Consider the following 19,279-nt stretch of genomic DNA (forward strand, 5'->3'; position numbering starts at 1 on the left):
AATTTTTTTTTTTGCTGTTATAGAGATCACACAGGCCACAACATTGTTTAATCCAAAGCCTAATCAGAGTAAAGCCCTAACTCTTGTTTTATGAAGGCTGAAAGTGGTGAGAAAGATGCAGAAGTTTGAAGGCACCAAAGGTTGGTTTGTGAGGTTTAAGGAAAGAATCTGTCTCCATAACATAAAAGTGCAAGGTGAAAGCAAGTTATCCAGAAGATCTAGCTAATTAATGAAGACAGCTACACTAAACACAGATTTTCAGCGTATATGAAACAGCCTTATATTGGAAGAAGATGTCATCTAGGACTTTCATAGTTAAGGCACATGCTACAGTGCCTGGCTTCCAAGTTTCAAAGGACAGGCAGACTCCCTTGTCAGGAGCTAATGCAGCTGGTGACCACAAGTTAAAGCCAGTGCTAGTTTATCTTGAAAATCTTAGGGCCCTGAGGAATTGTGCTAAATCTACTCTGCCCATGCTCTGTAAATGGAACAACAAAGCCTAAATGACAGCACATTTGTTTACAACTTAGTTTACTGACTATTTTATGCCTGTTGTTGAGACCTACTGCTCAGAATAAAAGATTCCTTTTAAAATGGTACCGCTCATTGGCAATGCACATGGTCACCCAAGAGCTGTGATGGAGATGTTCAACAGGATTAATGTTGTTTTCATGCCTGCTAACAGCATCCATCTGCAGCCCATGGACCAAGGAGTAATTTTGACTTTCAAGTATTACATAGGAATACATTTCATTAAGCTATATATAGTTGCCATAAATAGTGATTTCTGTAATGGATCTAGGCAAAGTAAATTGAAAACCAGAAGTGGAGTACCATTCTAGATGCCATTTTGAACCTCTGTGTTTCGTGGGAAGAGGTTTTAAAAATTAAAAACCAGCATTAACAGGAGTTTGGAAGAAGTTAACTCCAATTCTGGATGACTTTGATGGATTCAAGACTTTGATGGAGGAAGTAACTACAGATACAATAGAAGTAGCACGATAACTAGAATTAAAGATGTGACTGAATTGCTGCATTGTTACCATAAAAGAACAGATGAGAAGTTGCTTCCTGTGGATGAGCAAAGAAAGTGGTTTCTTCATATAGAATCCAGTCCTGGTGAAAATGCTACAAAGATTGTTGAAATAACACAGGATTTAGAATAGTACGTAAACTTAATTGATAAAGCAGCAGTAGGGTTTGAGAGGATTGACTCCAGTTTTGAAAGACGTTCTACTGTGGGTGAAATGCTATCAAACAATATCACGTGCTACAGAGAACATTTGTGAAAGGAAGAGTAATAGAAAACAAAACATATACACTGGGAAGCCAAAAAACTTCTGTAACTGGCTTTATTGCAATATTCACTTTTTTGCGGAGGTCTGGAACAGAACGTGCAAATATTAACCAAGGGCATGATATCTCCAAGGTATGTTTGTGTTAATTCAAACCTTCCAAAATGCTGTAAGAAGTTTTTAAAAGACCAAAGAAAACAATCATGAAGTGAAAAAAAAAAAAAAATCATGGTAAATATAGTGTACACAATAATTATAACAAAATAATGACAATTGAAATCATGCTGGTCATATCAATGAGGATTCTTTCATCAATTAAAAGAAAAAAATTTTCAAATTGACTCAAAAAATCAAAACCCAACCTCATTACGTACGAAAGGCCTTTAAAACAGCTAAAAGCAAAGGAATGGGCAAATATACAACAGGCAAATAGAAATAATAAGAAAGCAGAATTAACGAAGTAGAAGTCAAACCAAAAAGCATTGAACAAGACAAACGACAGTTTATAATTCTAAAAACCACAATTTACAACAAAGATATGTTATAAATACAAAATAAAACAGCAGTCTGTATAAAGCAGTATCTAAGAAATGCAAGTAGTAAAATGAAACACTACAAATAGGAGACTTTAACACAAGAAAGGTGTAGTGGACAAAAAATAACGATATGAAAGGTCTAAACAATCAGCAAATCATATATATCCATGACTACATCCTAATAATGAAGAATATGTTCTCTTTCAAACACGGTATTCACAAAAATTGTCCATGTGTTATGAAAACATCAGTAAACTAAACAAGAAAACAAAAATCGAAAGGGCACGTCTACCTTAAAATTTAGAAACCAATTATATGTTGAAAAGTCTTGTACAACAGGTCCTCGAATAATGTCTTTCTGTCATAACACTGATGAGAAAAATCCCTGCTGGGTCTACTGTCTGCGTGGAGTTTACACATTCATGTTAGATGAATTGATGTGTCTAAATTGTTCCAGTGTGAGTATGGTTGTGTGTGACAGCGCACCCTGGGATGAAATGGCATCCTATCCAGGGTTGGTTTCCACCTTGTGCACTCTGCCTGCTGGCGTGGACTCCGGACACCCTCAGCCCAGAACTAAAATAAGTGGGTTGGAAAATAATTAATCTTTCATAATTGTATGTACAACTCACATTTACTTAAGTGTTTAATATTAGAAATGGTTTAGGTCTTTATTTAGAAGTTTAACGATATATTTGTGACCAGAAATAAGCCATAGGAACTTAAATCCATGTAGTCATGGATATACTTGAAGATCTGCCTTTATATCAATTAGCCTGTGGTAAAATTGGTTTTGTTTTATGTAGTTTTACTTAAAGTCCCAATTTTCAAAAACTTGTTGACAACAAGTGAGCACTTATTGTACAGTAACGTTCATAGCAGTTTTATTCATTGTAGTCAAATCTGGATGGAGAAGAGAGAAATATCTTGATAATGTGCAATATTACTCAGCAATAAAAAGCAATGAACCATTCATACATACAATAATCCGGATAAGTCTCAAAAAATACTGTGCTGAGTGAAGTAAGATATAAAAATGTCAGAATTTTATCCCATTTATGCAGTATCTTAAATATATGTGAAATTAACCAATGGTGCTACAACTCCTCTAGGGGGAAGAGGAGGATTGACTAGGAAAGGACATGAGGTAGTTTTCTTAAAATGACAGAAAAGTTCTGAATCTTGATATGCATTAAAATGCCTCAGTTAAAAAAAAAAAAAAACTTTGAAGTAAAAGAGGAATGCAAACAAATTGCAGTTTTTAAAAAATGGTAATGAATTACTACATATTAGAATCCGTGGAATACATTAAAAGCAGCAAGCACAGGAAAATTCATATTCCTAAGTACCTGTGTCAGTTTTTAAGGAACAAAATTCAACTGAGTACATTTTGAATATCTTACTGGGTTTATTCAGTAATTGATAAGTTACTGAGCATCCAGTCTTGGATAGCAAGGGGCTCTGAAGGGATATCTGTATAGACCAAAGTGAGCAGGAACAAGGAAATTACAATGGGCATTTGCTGATTGGTTGTAGCAGGATTACTTTCCTTAATAGAGCAAAGGGAAGTCTTGGAGCTGGGTCAGTTAACTTGTGCTGAGCAGGTAAGTACTGATAGATTGACCTAGGCCTTTTCTGGAAGACCTGAGCATAGAAATAGAAGTTTTGGTTTGTTGATGTGGAGCTTAGCATGAGCAACTCCATCTTGGGCCTAATCTGGTTACTTTAACACACTAAGAGAACAAAAATTCCCAACTCAAAAAAGAACAAAGTAAGCAAAAAGAAAACAAAAACAAAAACAAAAAAATAATAAAGATGTAAATAGATATTAATGAGTTAAAGAACAGAGAAACTATATGTCAAAATGATGAATCAACCCTGGGCCTTTGGGGAAAAAATCACAAAATAAACCACTACCTAGTTTAATCAAGGGAGAAAAGAGAAAGCACAAAAATACAAAATAAGAAATGGCAAGGGGTAAGTGATAGAGAAAATTTAGAATCATTCAACTATTTTTCACACCTCTTTGTAAATTTGAAATCATAGATGAAGTGGATTATTTCTTAGGAAAATAGTTTAAGAAAATTGACTTCATTTGAGGTTTAAAAAAAATAAACTTAGATAATTTCTATAAAAGGAACAGAGTTGTGTCAAGGCTCTATCCCACAAAACATCAAGCCCAGGTATTTCATAGGGTTTCTGCAAAACCTTTAGAGACCATATATTCTCAATGCTACATGAATTATTTCGGAATGTAGAAAATGAAGAAAAACTTCATTTTTATGAAGCAACAGTAATACAGATTTCTAATAAAGACAGTACAAGAAGTGAAAAATTACGTATTGATATTTATAAATATCAATATTAGAAAGTACTAATAAATTTTACTACATATTTTTTTAATTACATGGCAAAATACTCCATAAACAAAATCAAAATTTGTCACATATTAACAGACAAAGGACAAATTTAGGTTAAATTCCTAAATACAAAACATTTTTAAATAACATAAGACTAAAAGCCCTACGGAAAAAAAGACAAAAGGACAGACCACACATACACAAAAGAAATACAAAAATGATTCTGTAAAACAATACAGAGCACATCCTGGCTTTTAGTACCAGTCCCCCCTAAAAAAAGGAAAGAGCTTGAAGAAGTGGTTGATTTCAGGGCTGGAGCAATGTAGGTATGAAATGATCCTGAAATATTTTGATATTCTAAAAAATAAGACAGTACACAAAAATCGATGGGGCACATTTAAAGGACATTGGAGCCAGTTCAAGGGGATCCTAGTATCCAAATCTGGGATAATGTGAGTTCTCAAATAATTTAAGAACAGTACTGAGTTATAAACCATTAGGGAAAATAACCAGGAGTTAGTGAATTCATACTAATAATGAATAGGTAGATAAATGGGTAAAGAGGATGATGGGAGAATTTGCTGCTGACTGGTGAAAGTACTAGAATTAGAAAATCATTTTTCAGCTATCAGTAATATTTGGTTTGGCAGAAGTAAATGGATGCTAAATTTAGGGACAGGATGGGGTGGGATTTCAATGAGAATATATATTTTTAAAGATGATCACCAAGATTGCTTATTGTAAGGAGAAATAATGGTAAGGATACACTGGAAGAACTGGACAATGTCTTGACAGTGATCAGAATTAATATCACCAGTGAGGGTCAGATAGGCATACTGTGCCTCCGGATGTAATATTCTGAGAAAGATCCATCACTTATGTAGTACTTTGGGGATACATAACCTGAACCTGATAAACATCAGGTGAACCCTAAATGAAAAACATTCTGTTAAAAGGGGAGGGAAGGAACCTATATTCTTCAAAAATAATCTTCCAGATTAAAGGAAGCTAAGGAGGCAAATACATATGATGTTGGACCGGAAGAAAGAAATATGTTGGACCGGAAGAAAGAAATGCTATAAAGCAGGGGTCCCCAGCCCCCGGGCCGTGGACCAGTACCAGTCCATGGCCTATTACAAACCAGTCTGTACAGGACATGAGCAGCAGACGAACAAGCAAAGTTTCATCTGTATTTGTAGCCACTCCCCAGTGCTAGCACCACCGCCTCAGCTCCACCTCAGATCATCAGGCATAGATCCTCATAGGAGCACCAGTACCTGGTGTCAAAAAGGTTGGGGACTGCTGTTACAAAGGACATTGAGTCCATTGGACAATGGATAATAAATTATGGGAACATAGATTTTGTTAAATTCTCTGAAACATAACTGCTGTAGTTGTGAGAGAATGTTTTTATTAGGAAATGCACACTGCATTTGAGGCGGAGCAGAGAGATGTGTGCAACTTAATATGTTTAGAGAGGAATAAAACATGGGGCAAATATCAGTAATTGGTGAATCTGACTAGGGTTCATAAAATTTCACTGCTATTCTAACTTCTGGAATTTTGAAGTTATTTTCAAAGAAGTTTAGAAACAAAAACTTTATCTTTCACATTGTGAAAAAAATCAAACACTCAGGCTGTGGGGAAATGGACACTCACTATTGCTGGTGCAAATGCAAAATGGTAAAAATTTTGTGAAGGGGAATTTGACAGTGTAACAAATAACAAATTACATATACATTCACCTTTCCATCCAGCAATCTCACTTCTGAGAATATACCCTGAAGGTATATACCTCAAGCAGTTAAAAAGTGTGTGTGTGTGTGTGTGTGTGTGTGTGTACATGCACATGTATAAGTTTATTTACTGCAGCAATATCTGTAATTGTAAAACTGAAAACTACTAAATGTCCAAACAGGAGAGATTGGTTGAATAAACTTACACACAATGTAGCATTATACAGCTGAAGAAACAATGAGGAAGATGTCTTGCACTGAAATGAATGATTTCCAGGATATAGTTCTAAATTAAGAAAAGCAAAGGGCAAGAATTTATTGTGTGGCCTTTTGTGTAAGAAAGAAGAGGAAATGAAGCAAATATACCTGTTTACCTTTTTAAAACGTAAACAAAGAAAGATGAACCAGAAAGCAATAAAGTTGGCTACCCACCTACAGGGGTGCATGGTGGGACAGGGAAGAAAATGACATTTCTCCAAGTTACAACTTTTTGCTTAGTTCTTTATATTTGGAAGCAGGGTGGTTTTTTAGGTAGTCTCCAAGAATGAAATAAGGATGGTAGGGGAAGACTGAAAACCATAAGGATGGTAGGGGAAGACTGAAAACCAAAAGCAAACCAAACCTGACTTCATTCAAATCAGTAACCATGTTGAAGGAGAGGAAAATTATCTAATCCATGTAATTTTTAAACTCATTACTCTTGCCCCTCAGTTTGGGAGAAGGGACTACAAAGAAATTTTGAACTCTTTAAGTTTGTTTTTTTGTAGCAGTATAGATGTGCTTCTGAAACTATTTAAATGTATAAAAGGATCAAGCAAATTAGTAAATGTTATTTTTCTTGGGAGCCAGGGTTTTCACTGTGTGAGAGACATGGTCAGGAAAGGCCCTATGGGATGGACTGGAATTGGAGATATAAGTGTAAACTCATGATTTTCTAAATTATGTATATGTATACATATTCCAGTTCCATCCACTGAAGGATCCACAGGCAAAAAGATACCCATGTAACAATGAGCACATAGAGCTCCAAGATCCTTATTTCTAATATACCCCACTGAAAGAAACCACTGAAAGGCTCTTCTTGGAATCTGAAACAGGAAAATGAGTATAACGGAAACCTGGACTATCTTGTTATATCAGAAAGTAAGGAGTTGCTGAAAACATGATAGAGGCATGTCAGAATAACACAGTAGTCAGCTTGATAGGGCTCCCACTGGCTGAGTTTGGTGTAATTTGAGCTCCTAAATAATTAAAAACAAAAATGAATTATAAGCCATTGAAAAATAGGAATCAAATTGGTACCCAGAGTACAAAAAAAGAGGGATCTTACAGAAGGATGTCAACTGAGGAATATGGAAGGAATTCTGGCGGTGAAAAATCATAGATTGGGCAAGATCATCATTGGACGCTAAATCGAGAGTGGATTTTTTATTAGAATATTTGCATTGTTTTTAAATGTCTCCCCATACATTCATTGCTTGTGAAAAGAGGGAAAATTGGAGAACCAGACCACACCTAGACCAGGTTGTCAAATTTAGCATCACCAATAAGAGGCAGATGGACATCATGTAATCTGGATTTGCTTTCTGAGAGCAACGGGATCTACAACCTAAATGTAATCATGAGAAAAACCTCGAAGTGAGAAAGTTTTTATTTCAGAAAACAAGTCTGTATGGAAGTATTCCAAGTAATTTGTGCAAGGTTTTTAACTACAACTTAAGTTTCTTTACCTATTCAGGTTGTTATAGTTATTTACCTATGCAGGTAATCTCTTATGAGTGAGGTTCAGTTTTGTGTCTTTCAAGGACTTTGTCCATTTCATCTAAGTTGTCAAATTTATTAGCATAAAGTTGTTGCTAATATTCTTACTGTCCTTTTAATATCTGTAGAATCCAGTGATATCATCTCTCATTCATGATAGTGGAAAATTTTGTGTCTATGTGATTTGAGGTTTATCGATCTTACTGCCCTCCTCAAAGAACCAGCTTTTGTTTGATTTATTTTTTTGTTTTTCATTTTTATTTCATTGATTTTCACTTGGAGGTTTGAGTATAGATTTTGATATGATTTTTTTTCTTTAGAAATTTGAAGGCATTACTTTTAGTAATTTTTCTATTAGACGCCCGCTTATACCCCAGTTCCTTTCTGTTTTTATGTAGCATAGTTTTTCTTGATGCTTTCAGTATCTATAGTCAAGAGTTCTGTAATTTGTATTATGATAATAAACCTTGGCATAGTTTGTTTTGTTTTTTTTTAGGTCATTAAGCTGGGCTTGCATGCTCTCAATATAGAAACGATTTTGATTCTGGAATTTTTTTTTTTAATTTTCTTCCTTTATATAATTTTTTCCCCATCTACTTTGTCTGTCTTCAGTATCTCTATTCTTTGGATTTTGGGTTTTCTGCATTTAAATGTTATCTTTTTTATTATCTGGCTTTTTGTCTCATGTACACACATGCTTTTTGAAAGATTTCCTTAATTTTATTATCCATTTATTTAGTTTGTTACTTTGCCTCTTCTGTTTTTAAATTCCATACAATCTGTCATGTTCAATGATGGTATGCCATTCTTATTTTTCTGAAGAATTAAGTTCATTTTTTGAAATTTGCTTTTGGTGTTTTGTTTCTATTTCCTATAGATTGTTTTCTTCTAAAGATTTGTTTTGGTCTTTCACATTCTTAGAGACCTTTCTCAGATGATTGGTGGTCCTTGCCTGTCTGTTCCTATCAATAGTTCCTAAGCAGCTGATTGGACTTCATGTGCCTGAGTTGGACTTGTTGACTAGTGAGAATCACTGTGGTGATTGGTTGCTTTTCAAATCTTTTCTCTGGTGTTCTGCAATTTGTAAATGTGATCTATTTAGATGTGGATATCTTTTTGTTGTGCTTAATATATATTGTAGTTCTGTGATGTTGTGTTTTCGTTATTTCTACAAAATTCTCAGCCAGTATCTCATTCAGCAATGCCTTTCTCCATTCTCTCCTTTGAGAATTGTTAGTAGACATTCGATCATTATATGCAATGCTCTTTTAACCTCTTATTTTCCATGTTTCTGTTTTGCTTTGCTTTGCTTTGGGTATTTTCTTAATGTCTATATTCCATTTCTCAATTCTTTTTTAGCCATGTCTTATCTGCTGTTCATCTCATCTATTGAGGTGCTTACAGTGGTTATATTTTTTATTTAAAGAAGTCATATTTGGTTCTTTTTAAATCTGCTGATTGTTTTAATCCTGTGCTCATTTTTCAACATTATTTTTATTCTTAATCAGTTTTTGTATGGTTATTTTATATTCTGTCTCTGACAGTTCCAGTGCCTATCTTTGGGATTCCTGATCTTTTTATGCTGGCACATGCTTGTGGTGGATTGCTCATTGTGTGTTTGATATTTGATTGCGTACTCATATTTGATAAAATCTATGGGAATGCTGAAAGGCCTGAATTGTAGATGATTTATTTCCTGAGATGATTTAAGATTGCTTTTACTGGATATCAGGGGGCACTAGTATCCTGGAACCACTTTCATTTCTTGACCTGGGGATTTCCAGACTATCTAGGGATAGAGAGTAAATTATGACCTCAGACATTCTCAGGAGGGCAGGCCTGTGATTACAGTACCCCAAAGAAGCCCTTCCAGAACATGGGCAGAAAGTTCCCTTGTTGGATCCTCCTTGCATGTTGTCAGGTTTTTCCCCACCTACCCTTTCATTGAAGTTGCATCTCCCTTAGGGGTTTTTGGTCTGGCAGAGTTTCCAGTCAAGCTCCCCTACATTAAATAAGTTTTACATAGGATAAATTGACTACAGTTTATTTATATATGTTTCACTAGTATTCTGTCCTAACCTAAGAAAAAATAGTTATGGAACAGCATTCCCCAAATAGGATACAGCTTCTCAACTAGTGTGCCCTAGATTATGTGTATGTCCAGACATGCGTTGCTGCAGTACTTGGGACAGTCAGAGGCCTCAGGCTGTGTGCATCCAGAGACTTATTCCCCTTGTGTCATGTAATCATTTTCTGTGCATGCTGACACCATGGAAAAGGTGAGAGAGCATTTCTCTAGAACATTAGTCCTTGAAGATGCTTTGGGAAAGACTGCATACTATATCTTTTATCATAATGTTCATAAGTAAGTTAAATGTTTGAAGAGGGCTTGAAGTAATGAAATTTTCACAAATGTATTTGACCATAGTATTTTTTTATATTAATGGCCTATAATTATTGAAACCAAAATGTTTGTAATCTACGATCCCCTAAAATCTTAGGGTTATATTCTTTGAGAAGTAGAGTCAGAACAGATATTTTGCATTGACATTTAGGGTCAGTAAATATGTATCAGCTGCCAACCAAGCTGGCTGTACAGTGGACAAGCTTATATGAAACTATGGATATTAGAGATCATCTCTACATGGGGTTGGGCTGTGCAAATTTATTAGAACTTAGAATTCTAGCCAGTGTTTATTAACTGTGTATTCCAGTCACCATGATATTTCATCATGTCTTTCCATTGCCCTCAGAAAAAATAATCAATTCTATACCTTGGCCATCAAGGGCCCTTGTCATGTGTCCAGTACACCCTCTTCTGGCCTTCCAGTGTGCCAAAATATTCCACCCCAAAAGCTTTTGTCTTGCCCTTTCCTTTTTCACAGAGCACCAGATATTTAAATGATTGCCCCTTTTGTCCTCAGGGTCTTTCCTCAGCACTGCATCTAGCTGACTACCCCATCTTAATTGCCGTCATCACTTGGCCTTGCTTAGATTTCTCCCACCAGTAGACACTAACTTTTGTGAGAACCATGGATCTCATCTGCTCTGTACACTACTCTGTCATTAGCCTCTGTCACTGAGACATACAAATGCTTGATAAATATTTGTTGAACGTTGCATGCATAAGAGAAGAAAGAGTCTCACAAGTTGCCCAAGTTCACAGCTAATAAATGGCAATACTAAGTCTTAAAAACACAAAGTCTTAAATCTACATCTGTTAGAATGTTGTGTTCCTAGCCCCACACTTTACCTAAACAAGACTATCCCATTCCCTGCCACCTTATCTGTTCAAAATGTTAGACTTTTTTTTTTTTGGAGTTGCCATCAGAGTCTTATTTATTCTTTTGAAATCTCCTGGTGGTAGTAGATTTTGATTCTTTGAAGATACATTTGATTTATAGAAATACCTGAAAGTAATTCAGAACTAAATCTGCAAAATAAGTTAGCAGGCTAGTGAAAACTTTGGAGGAGATAGGATAATTCTAAAGTAATCACAAACAATAGGTTTTTCTTTTTAAAACTGGCTGTAAAGGAGAATTCTGAAAGAATACTAAAAAGAGCTGGAGGTAGAACAGGTATAGAGCCTCCCAAGGGACTTCATAAAAGACAGTATTCACTTGGCTATATATTGCCATTTTGTGGATTGAGAAACCAATTTTGGTGCTTTTATAGTTATACCTGATACAAATGAAAATCAGTTTCCCATCTCAATGCACATGTTTAATACTAGTATAACCTGAAAAATGACAGTTCATTAATAAAACTGAGAGATGCAATTGAATGGTTTTATCTTGTCAAGCTTTGAACAACACATTTCAGTTTTCTTATTGGCTATGTTAAGTTAAACTAGCCAGAAAGGAAATTTACATAAAGAATGAGATGATAAAAATATATATATATTAACTGAGGCTGAATGCTAAAGAATCTTTCATTGATAGTTTGATCTAGTTGTAACTCACTGCATGTTTAGTGATGGTTTGATTTTTTTTTAAATATTTTTTTCTCTTCATTATTTCCCATTTTCTTTTGATTTTCTTCTCACTAAACTCAAAAGTTTTAGAATTTACTTCAGGAAAGTTTGGATTAGTATTCGTTTGGGGGATATTTTGTGGCTTTAAATGAGGGAACATTTAAGTAGCATTCACTGAGGATGATAGAGTGTCCTTGTCCTTTTCCTTTGAAAAGGAAATGTTTAGCTTGAGATAATTGGAAATTTTTTAGCTATTATTTATGGTAAAAACTGGGGTCGAATGTATAAAATGTTATCTTTTATAATTTTCAAAATAGTTAATGTCTAAAAAGTGTTACTGAAATTTTAAAATCTCAGTTATTCTCTCCAGAACTCTTACAGTGATTTTTAAAAGCATCTATATAGTTCCTAGATGTTCTAAATTATTATAGACATTTGCAGTTTTACAGATGAAAGGCAAATTAAGAAATCTGTATGTGTATTTCAAAGTTTTTTGAAGAAAAATCATCTTATTTCATCTCTTCTTTTAGGGAAGTGACGGACCTAGTTTATGGCAAAACTTGAATTACGTGATGATCTACTGATTCAGTGGTCTTTTCCTCGTTCTTATTAGCTAGCATAGTAGCTAATAGATTTATGCCTCATGGAAGGGAGGGGCTCCATTCAGACACAAACATTTAGCTTTTTATTATAAAATAAAATAATTTCTCAGGGCTTGATTTTCATTTTTCAAATCTCATTTACCAAAATTCAAACAAAGGTTTTTAGTGGGGAGGGGGTGTGAGTGCTGCATCATGCATTACTGATTTCTTCTACTTTTAAGATAGAACATTCTTCACAATCCGAAAGGATAAGAAGAGACTCATTCGGGATGTTTGACGGTTATGATAGCTGCAGTGAGGACACAAGTAGCAGCTCCAGCTCTGAGGAGAGTGAAGAAGAAGTTGCTCCTTTACCTTCTAATCTCCCAATTATCAAAAATAATGGACAGGTCTACACATACCCAGATGGTAAATCTGGCATGGGTGAGTATAAACAATATAGCCTTCCGGTGAATAGCCTTTCTCTGTTATACAACTTTATATTTGAGGGTATGTTTCGACTCCGTTTCTTCTGTCATTTCCCTCCCTTAGAATTTTTAAATAGTAGTTTTGAAGAAACACAGTCTGAAACTTATAGTTCTAGATAAGATCACTGGGTTTGTATTTGATCTCTTTATTTTGCCTACCTACCACCTTCTGGTAGAAAGCAAGTAGAACAAAATGAAAACAAAAGGCTGTTGAGAAACTTAATGTGGACTTAAATTTCGTAATTAGATAATAAATCCCTGTGTAAAGGGTAGGATAATATAGTGACTTGTAAGGTTGAAAGAAACTTTTCCTCTAGAACATTATAAGAAGTTCCTCTAGAACATTATAAGAAGTTTTCTGTTTTAACACTTTCAGTGATAGGATATTTCTAATTACAATATTCTTTATATTGAACCAAAGTTATTCTTGCTCTCACTTTTGTCTTTGGTCTTAATTTCACTTTTAAAGATATACAGAATAATTCTAATTTTTGTCATGACAGCATTTCTTCACACTAGAACAGATAGTATCAGTGTGTCTCTAGGGCACACCAAGTAATCGTAGTTGCTTCAGCCATTTCTCATAGTTTCACGGTGATTTAATTCATCCTTACCCTGCTCGCTTTCTTTTGGAGATACTTAAGATTATGTGGTAGTAGGGCAACAACCTGTTGTGATTTGCCTAGAAACTGTCCTGGATTTAGGATTGAAAGTCCCACACCCTGGAAAATACCCTCAGGCAGATGTTTGGTTACCCTTTGGGATTAGGGCAAAAGGTAGTTCAGCCTTTTATCTTCCTTTTTCAGAACACTGTGTTTCCATTCATGATACCAAAATTGCTAGTAGGTCCTATTCTAATCTTTTTGATTAAAAAGTTGAGCAGCAGTGGGCCCAGTACAGAGTCCCGCAGACCATATAAAAATCTTCACTTTCTTTATTAGAGTTCACTAGGCGTGGTCATCCAACCAATTAAAACCTACTGAGGTGTCTTCTGCTTCAGCTTAAATTTCTCAATTCTTGTTGACGAAGCTACATAAGAGATTTTATCAAATGTGTTAACTTATGTTAATATGTATCTCACCATGGTTTAGTTACAACATACCAGTCTGGTAATCTTATCACAATCGGGTATAAAGGTTATTGAAGCTCTATATGTCCCAGGCTTTGTTTTAAATACTAAAGATACAGAGATGAACGATAAAGAATAAAGTCCCTGCCCTGATGGGGTTTACTTCCTAGTCGTGGGAATTCTAGGTTGACATCTGTAATCCTTGGCAAAGATACATTGTCCCCTTGGAAATCACAAATTTTTTTAATCTAGATAATCACAAACCTTTTAATAATCTGTTCTGGAATTTATACAGCAAAAAACCATTGGTCCCCCCCCCCCCCCCCCCGCACTTAGACCCTCTTTGTTCATCTTTAATCTTCTGGTACTTTACCTTTTTTCCATGATTTCCATAGACTTACAAATACTGTTAAAACTACAAGTCCCTCCAGTATGAACTGTTACAGTGGAGATTTGAACCTGCTCACGCAGTTGTTTGCTATGCCACCTCTTTTTTTCCAACCAAGAAAGCACAACGGAGAAAGGATAATCTCTCCAATAAATCGTAATGGGAAAATTGGATATCCACATACAGAAGAATGAAACTGGACCTCTCTCTTACACCCCTCACAAAAATTAACTCGATATAGACTAAAGACTTAAATAAATATAAGACCTGAAACTGTGAAACTCGTAGAAGAAAACAGGGAAAAAGCTTTTTAACATTGTTCGTGGCACTGGTTTCTTGCATAAGACACCAAAAGCACAGGTAGTAAAAGCTAACGTAAATAACTCATACAACTCAATAGCAAAAAAGCAAGTAATCTAATTTAAAAATGGGTAAAGGAACTGAATAGACATTTTTCCAAAGAAGATATACAAATGGCACATAGGTACATGAAAAGGTGCTCCACATCACCAGTCATCAGGGAAATGCAGATCAAAACCACAGTGAGGTAACACCTCACACCTATTAGAATGCTGTTGTCAAAGACGGTAAGAGATAACAGGTGCCGGCAAGGATCTAGAGAAAAGGGAATCCTAGTACACTGTTGAGAATGTAAATTGGTACAGCCATTATGAAAAACACTATGGCAATTCCTTAGAAAATGAAAAGTGCAACTACCATTATAATTAAGCATTTCCACTCCTGGGTATATGCATTTTTCTTTTTTGAACTTCAGTTCTCATGACCCTTGTTCTTCTATTCTGCCTCTCGGGTTATTGTCCATTACACTAATTTATAGAAGAGGTACAGTTGTAGTTGGAGTTTTGTTGCTCTCTATTATCAGTTAATAATAGAGCACTTAACCTCAAGCTTGGACCTTACCCCTTTTTTTCTCATTCCCTGAACATATTTTGAAAGAATCCTAGTATTACCCTAAGCATTTTTCCAAGAGTTGGCTCTTTTTAGTTTTCAATCTTTGCAATATTTTAAAGGCTTATGCTGCACTTTGAATTAATCCTGTTGCATTGCGCTTTTCATCTTTTGGTTATAATCCTTTCAAACACTGCAGCTCATAATGCCTATGAGAAAATGCCTGGCACATGGTGAACACTAAGAAAATGTTTGTTGAATTTGACTTATATTTGTGTCTTTTGACCCTTTATAAAGCCTTTCATAGACTTGGAGCCCCTAGTTATAGCATCATACCACCTTTTTTCTAACTTTCGTCTAGGTTTTTCTATCATTTGTATAACAAGAAATTTTCCTTAGAAGGAAATTTTTTTAATTAAAACTTTAGTTGGGGAAATTATTAAACTGTTCGCTAAAAATTGGTTTTATTATATAATCACATCAGTATTTTTATTTTGTTAATTAGCTACCTGCGAAATGTGTGGGATGGTTGGTGTGCGAGATGCTTTTTACTCTAAAACCAAACGTTTCTGCAGTGTTTCATGTTCAAGAAGTTATTCGTCAAACTCCAAGAAGGCAAGCATTTTGGCCAGACTTCAGGTAACGGTACAGAAACCTTCTTATTCTTATATCTGTTATTTCTATGGCTTTTACCGTTTATCTGTCATTTGATCGTGATTCTCTGTGCTCTACCTCTGCCCCATTGGCCAGTTATCATTTTATACCCCACATTTTTAGGAAATAGGTGAGCTCCAAAGTTTGTTCAGTCTATAAAATTGATAGCTATTATAAATAGACAGAGCATAGTACCCAGAATAACCTGTATTGTCTAAGTAAATTTAAAATACCCTTTTTATAAATAATTATGAATATAATAAATACTTTTTTACATACAGAAATTGAAGCCATTTTCTCCCCCCCAGCCCCCCCCTTTTTTTTTTTGAGCTAACATCAAGGTAGAATCTTTCAACATGTGGGGGGATATGGTTTACCCTTTGGTTTTATTTTTCCATTATCTTTGCATCGTACTTGGTAACAACCCATTTGATACCTTAACCAAATGTATTTGGTTAATCCAACTAACCTTTTTGAAAACATTTATGATGTAGCAGGAAAATCATCTCTCTAAATGTACAATAGTCAGTACCTACAAAATGACTGGAGATTTGACCATTTGTCTAAGTTGTTGCTATTGTAGCATATAAACAACTTTTTAAAGGCATTACATACCTGATTTTTATAACGTATTTTATATTGTTGATCACATTTTTGTTATTCTTTAACTTATTATTGTGATCATTACATAGCACTGAAAGGATTATTTAAGTCCCCTAAATTAAGGAAATACATCACTTAGATGTATTTCTATATTTCAGAAAGACAGTACCTAAAGATCCTGAGCAGTGGTCTGTACCCAAATGGATGGCAGTTTGTCACACTGTGAATTTGGCCCATGATCATTTTGTCATTGATCTTTTGCGTTAGCACTAAAGGTATAAACCTCAGTCACTTGCTCTTTAAACATTAAATTATCTTTTCTTACCATATAAATAGCAATGCTTGGCAACCTGCATGAGTGAATAACCACTGGTTTTATCTAGTATGAGAAGAAATCAAATATCCACCACAGCCTGTATTTTAACATCTTATGGGTTGTAATTTTTTATTAACATATTAATTTGCATATTGCTATTATTTTTTTGTCTATGCTACCTCTGTTACCCATATTAGATATCTACATTGTGGCAGAACTCCAGAAAACATTTTTCATGTTAAAATTTCTTGTATGTTTCCTCTGCTTTAATAATTTTCTAAACCCTCAATGTTTACTTAAGCAAAATGAATAGTATGCAATCAAGTTAGTTTTTGGTGTGGGTGAGAGATGAAAAAGAATCCTATTTACTTAACTCTTCTTGTTTTAGGGTAAGCCTCCAACAAAGAAAGCAAAAGTTCTTCAGAAACAACCTTTAGTTGCTAAACTAGCTGCATACGCCCAGTATCAAGCTACCTTGCAAAATCAAGCAAAGACTAAAGCAGGTAATATGGGTAAATGTAATAGACGTGAAACATTTGATGCTAATTCATCTGGGTTTAATTAGTGACCTTTTAATTTTGAATTCTGGCTAACTAAGCTATTTCTGTGCCCCATTAGCATATTATGACACTAGGTTTCCTGATGGTTTTGGTTTCAAAAAATTATTCCAAAAGAAAATAGTTGCATTCATAAGGTCCAGTGCTTATGGCAGTCTTCTTAATATTAATGTTTTTTATTTGGTTTAGTATTTTTTAAGTACTGATTCTTTATGCTTTGGATGGCGGAAAGCATTGTGGAGGTAATTGGTAAATAAATAAGACATATAGCAGGCTTCAAAGGGCTTGGAGAGAAGAGAGTCGTAAGAAGAAAGAACCATATCTAATAGGAGATTCTTAACAGAAGTGCAAAGGCAAGGAGGTAAGTAGGGAATAGGCAATGAAAGCCCCTCGTTGAAGGTATTAAGTGGTAATATTAGATGGACATCTTTCTGATGGTGCACAGTAAAGAACTGTGTGAGAATAAAAACAAGCATCCATAGCCACGTTTGTTATCACAAACACTTTTGCTGTCAGCTGTTCTTTGCTTCTCATAACTGGATAACTCAGTTTACTTCCTGAAGAGCATATGTTTTATGTAGAAGACTTAAAACTGCTATTTGTTTGCAAATATGATATATGCCAAAGTTCATGTTTATTTAGAGAAGTTATTTAATCTTTACAGAAAAAAAACTTTAAAGATGATACATTAATTTTGCATTATTTCAAATTTTAAAATCTTAACAAACAAATAAAAGATTTGAGCATTGTAATATATCTAAATTTATTTTATTTCAGCAGCAGTCTCCATGGAAGGTTTCAGCTGGGGTAACTACATCAATAGCAATAGCTTTATAGCAGCTCCAGTTACCTGCTTTAAACATGTGAGTATGGAATTTCTCATCTCATATTGAAATACTTAGTCGTCGTTTAAATCTGAAGGAACAATAACACCTGAGCATCTTATCCTTAGAAGATCTTTATTTTATATATTGTAATGGAATTTTTTTTCCCTACGTTAATCAAAAACTAAAAAATAAATTCTGTAAATTTTGTAAGTAAGGCTTTATATAAAGAAATTGAATTCTGAAATCATTTTATATAGGCAATAGTACTGATCTCATCCAATTTTCATATTAAGTTGAGCCATATAAAACTGCTGGCTTTATATATCAAAAATAGTTGTGTATTGACAACGTCATATGGTTCGGCCTGATAATTTAGAAAGGGAAGGATCTTTCTCCCAGTTTTGTTTTTGTCTCCAAATGTAAAATCACAAAATCAAAGAAGTAACTATTAGTAATAGAGTATTGTGGACTAAAATATGTCCTGTATATCATGGGAAACCCTTTGTACTACATTTTTTCTTTTAGCAATAGGTTGTTACAGAGCATCTGAAATAATTCAAAATTATGTTAAAAATGTATCTGATGATAAGTTCTTTTTGATTTTATTCTTTCTTGATTCAATTGTAATAAATTCTCTGCAATATTTTTTTTAACCTGACCGCAAGTTTAATTTATTTTTAAAGGTTCTGTCTGCTACTGACCATGTATCAGAAGAGAATTTAGAAAATTAACGAATGAAATTCTTTTTACTCCTAACATTTTATTAAGTTAAGGCTATAGTTTTAAATAATAGCATGTGAACAAAAATGAGTTTGAGTTTTCGCTATGGAAATCTAAATGAATTTTCATTCTTTCATGGCCAATAAATGATCTTGATCAAGGCCAAGCATATTAATTCAGTGTTAGAGATATAAATTAAAGCCAACTTCATTTGTTTGCTAGTTTTCTTTATCAAAAGTACAGGTGTTAAGTTCTTAGTTGGTGGCATGCTATCTGAACCAGCCTATATGAAATCTGAGATACTTATGTAAAGTAGGTGATTTATTTTACTGTAATGTTGATAGTACTGTCACATTTGTGAGATACGTTAAATGCTTGGTGGCGGCAGCTTTAACAAGAACTACTGAGCAAATCTTTAACTCTCCTCTCTTGGGATAGTTCCTTCTGGTACTAAGAAGCTTAGAATTAGATTAAGTTCTCAGTAATAGTAACTCTTTCATCCCAGA

The 19,279-nt window shown here is 34.5% G+C and overlaps 1 protein-coding gene across 29 annotated transcripts in view; it reads left to right on the forward strand.

Annotated features, from left to right (window-relative positions):
• MBTD1 (mbt domain containing 1) overlaps positions 1-19,279 on the forward strand; it is a 57,694-nt gene that overhangs the window by 9,712 nt on the left and 28,703 nt on the right. For 20 of the 29 annotated variants that reach the window (XM_023533530.1, XM_023533523.1, XM_023533548.1 and 17 more), the window contains 4 exons: positions 12,485-12,686; positions 15,602-15,741; positions 17,058-17,172; positions 18,004-18,089. In XM_023533530.1, coding sequence (XP_023389298.1) covers positions 12,485-12,686; positions 15,602-15,741; positions 17,058-17,172; positions 18,004-18,089 — 543 coding nt within the window. Of the gene's footprint in view, positions 1-12,484; positions 12,687-15,601; positions 15,742-16,511; positions 16,629-17,057; positions 17,173-18,003; positions 18,090-19,279 lie in introns of those variants that run through there. The other 9 variants (XM_023533535.1, XM_023533549.1, XM_023533547.1 and 6 more) reach the window with 5 other exon arrangements.

Source organism: Pteropus vampyrus, unplaced genomic scaffold (genome assembly GCF_000151845.1).
Source record: "Pteropus vampyrus isolate Shadow unplaced genomic scaffold, Pvam_2.0 Scaffold104, whole genome shotgun sequence".
NCBI lineage: Eukaryota > Metazoa > Chordata > Mammalia > Chiroptera > Pteropodidae > Pteropus > Pteropus vampyrus.